A 2,704-nucleotide genomic window follows, 5' to 3' on the forward strand; every position below is an offset into this window, starting at 1 on the left:
CCTTCACCGACCTCCCAACCTATCAGACATCCTTACAGATCCCACACTTCTGCTTCAACAACCTATTCTCTTTCCTCAAACGCATACATATCCTTCATCTAATCTAACTCCTTACCACACCCAACCCTAACCCTTTCACTCACCAATTCCTTTGCCCAGCTTAGACAACTAATCACTAACTCAACCACCCTTCCCTAACATTAACTATAGTGCTACATGACCTTAGATGTCTAGCACATTTATCTTGCTTTTAACCATTAACCATTAACCATTCTGTTTTTTTAAAAAGTCTTATTTCTTTCGCGATTACTTTATCATTTGCTTGATTAATTATTAATATGAATTACATTAGCATCGCTATCATTATTTTTATAAATTTTATGGTAAATTAAGTCTTCTTAGTATTGACATGGACTCTTTTCTGTTATAAGATAGTAGCTCATAATTACCCACACCTTTTTTTTTTATATTATCATTACTATTATCAATTTAACCATATATATATGTGTGTGTGTGTGTGTGTGTGTGTGTGTGTGTGTTGTGTGTGTGTGTGTGTGTGTGTGTGTGTTTGGTTGTTGTGTGTGTGTGTGTGTGTGTATACTGTGCATATATTTATATTGATATATATATACATATATATACATACATATACATACATATACATATACATACATATACATATACATTTACACACACACACACACACACACACACACACACAAACACACACACACACACACACACGCACACACATATATATATATATAATATATATATATATATATTATATATATATATATATATATATATAATATATATCGTGCTTGTGTGACAGATGAATTGGTATGTAAAAAGTACACATAGTGTTTATAATTACACACATGTGTATTTTAGCTATCAAAACTGCTTAAATTGGTCTTATTGTTAATGTCAGCATTAGTAAAAAAAAAAAAAAAAAAAAAAAAAAAAAAAAAAAAAAAAAAAAAAAAAAAAATATTAATCAGGATTCATCACTGATTTTTTATTGCTTTTCTGCTATTTTTATTGCTCTCTGCATCACATTGTTACCACTTCTAGCATTTTGTGTAATTTACTCATTTTGATATTTTTATATAATTATGTATGATGAATTGTGTATTTTAATCATTAGCTGTGTTTGAACCATATCCATGTTGACAAATGTAGAAAAGTAAGATGAGAATGAATATCTTCATGGGTATTTGACAATTAGATATTATATGAATGTATTTATTTTTCTATCTATGTATTTATTTTTATATGTATGTATTTATTTGTATTTATTTTTATTAGATATGTATTTTCTGTTAGATATTTCTCACGGAGATATGATTGAAAATGGTCAGATCCATCTCCTGTATTGTGAAGATATTCATTCTCACTCATACCTTTTCTACATTAGCCATGTAGTTATACATTCTGTTATCTTCGTTCTATTTACCATTCATAGGACGATGATGAGTATTCTCCCTGACCGGATTCCCTTGGCTCAGCTCTCAGATGAGGAAATGTTGGGCACAGGAGTCTGTATCAAGAGAGAACTCGACGAAGGTGTCACCGAAGACATGTATTTAGAAATTAAGGAAGAACCGTATGATTATGCAGATGAAGCAAAATATAAAGTGAGTGAAGTAAAAGTGAAAGAAGAATTTCTTTTCTTCAAGGATCTTCAAGACCTCAGGCAGGATGCAATGAAAAAGGCTCATGTGATTTTACTGAGGATTGCAACAATATTTCATCAGGAGCACCATTAGTGGCTGAGGATTGTGGGAACAGGTGCTCGTCAGATTGGGATGAGGCACCACTTAAGGAAACTTATGAGGAGGTTACACATGGAAAAGTGGATAAGAAATTGCAACGTTTTTTATGCGAGGTGTGCGGCAAGACGTTCTATAATAAGACATATATAAAGATTCACATGAGAGTACACACAAAGGAGAAGCCATACAGCTGTGAATTTTGCAACAAAGCTTTCTCAAGGAAGAGTGACCAAGTGAAGCACAAAGAGTACATACAAAGGAGAGGCCATACAGCTGTGAAATTTGCAAGCAAGCCTTCTCACAGAAAAAGAGTTTAGTAAAGCACATGAGAGTACATACAAATGAGAAACCCTATAGCTGTGAGATTTGCAATAAGGCCTTCTCAGATAAATCCAATTTAGTGGAACACATGTAGAGTACATACAAAGGAGAAGCCATACTCTGTGAGATCTGTAATAGGGCTTTTGCTCATACTAGTTCAAGAGTGATACACATGAGAGTACATACAAAGGAGAAACCATACAGCTGTGAGATTTGCAACAAGGCCTTCTCAAAGAATTGTTCCCTAGTGCAACACATGAGAGTACATACTAAGGAGAAACCATACAGCTGTAATATTTGCAACAAGTCCTTCACTGTGAAATGTAGTCTTGTAAAGCACATGAGAGTACATACAAAGGAGAAGCTCTAGACCTGTGAGATTTGCAATAAAGCCTTCTCTCTTAAAATACGTTCTAGCACAACACAAGAAAGTACACACAAAGAAACAATGTAGCTGAGGTTTCTCTCAAGAAAAATTGATTTAGTGATTTAGTGATTTACGTAAGGTTTCCCTCACACAAAATGATTTAGCAATAGTGTGCAGGCATGCAGAGTAGAAGCCATATAGGTATTTAGCCATATAGATATCCTCGAGATTTTCGTAT

General features: G+C 33.5%; 1 protein-coding gene across 1 annotated transcript; it reads left to right on the forward strand.

The window, feature by feature from the left end:
- The first annotated feature begins 1,472 nt into the window (after positions 1-1,472).
- Positions 1,473-2,095, forward strand: LOC119569831 (zinc finger protein 473 homolog). Its single transcript, XM_037917828.1, has 2 exons — positions 1,473-1,640; positions 1,700-2,095. The coding sequence occupies exons 1-2, from the start codon at positions 1,473-1,475 to the stop codon at positions 2,093-2,095; spliced, it is 564 nt and encodes a 187-aa protein (XP_037773756.1).
- Positions 2,096-2,704: the final 609 nt, after the last annotated feature.

The sequence above is a fragment of the Penaeus monodon genome, unplaced genomic scaffold (assembly GCF_015228065.2).
Source record: "Penaeus monodon isolate SGIC_2016 unplaced genomic scaffold, NSTDA_Pmon_1 PmonScaffold_19016, whole genome shotgun sequence".
Taxonomy (NCBI): Eukaryota; Metazoa; Arthropoda; class Malacostraca; order Decapoda; family Penaeidae; genus Penaeus; species Penaeus monodon.

Bases quoted from the DNA above. Each gene is read 5' to 3' on its own strand.
- LOC119569831 (XM_037917828.1), top strand. From the start codon at position 1,473: ATGATGAGTATTCTCCCTGACCGGATTCCCTTGGCTCAGCTCTCAGAT. The intron at 1,641-1,699 runs GTGAGTGAAGTA...TCAAGACCTCAG, and splicing joins CAGATGAAGCAAAATATAAA to GCAGGATGCAATGAAAAAGG.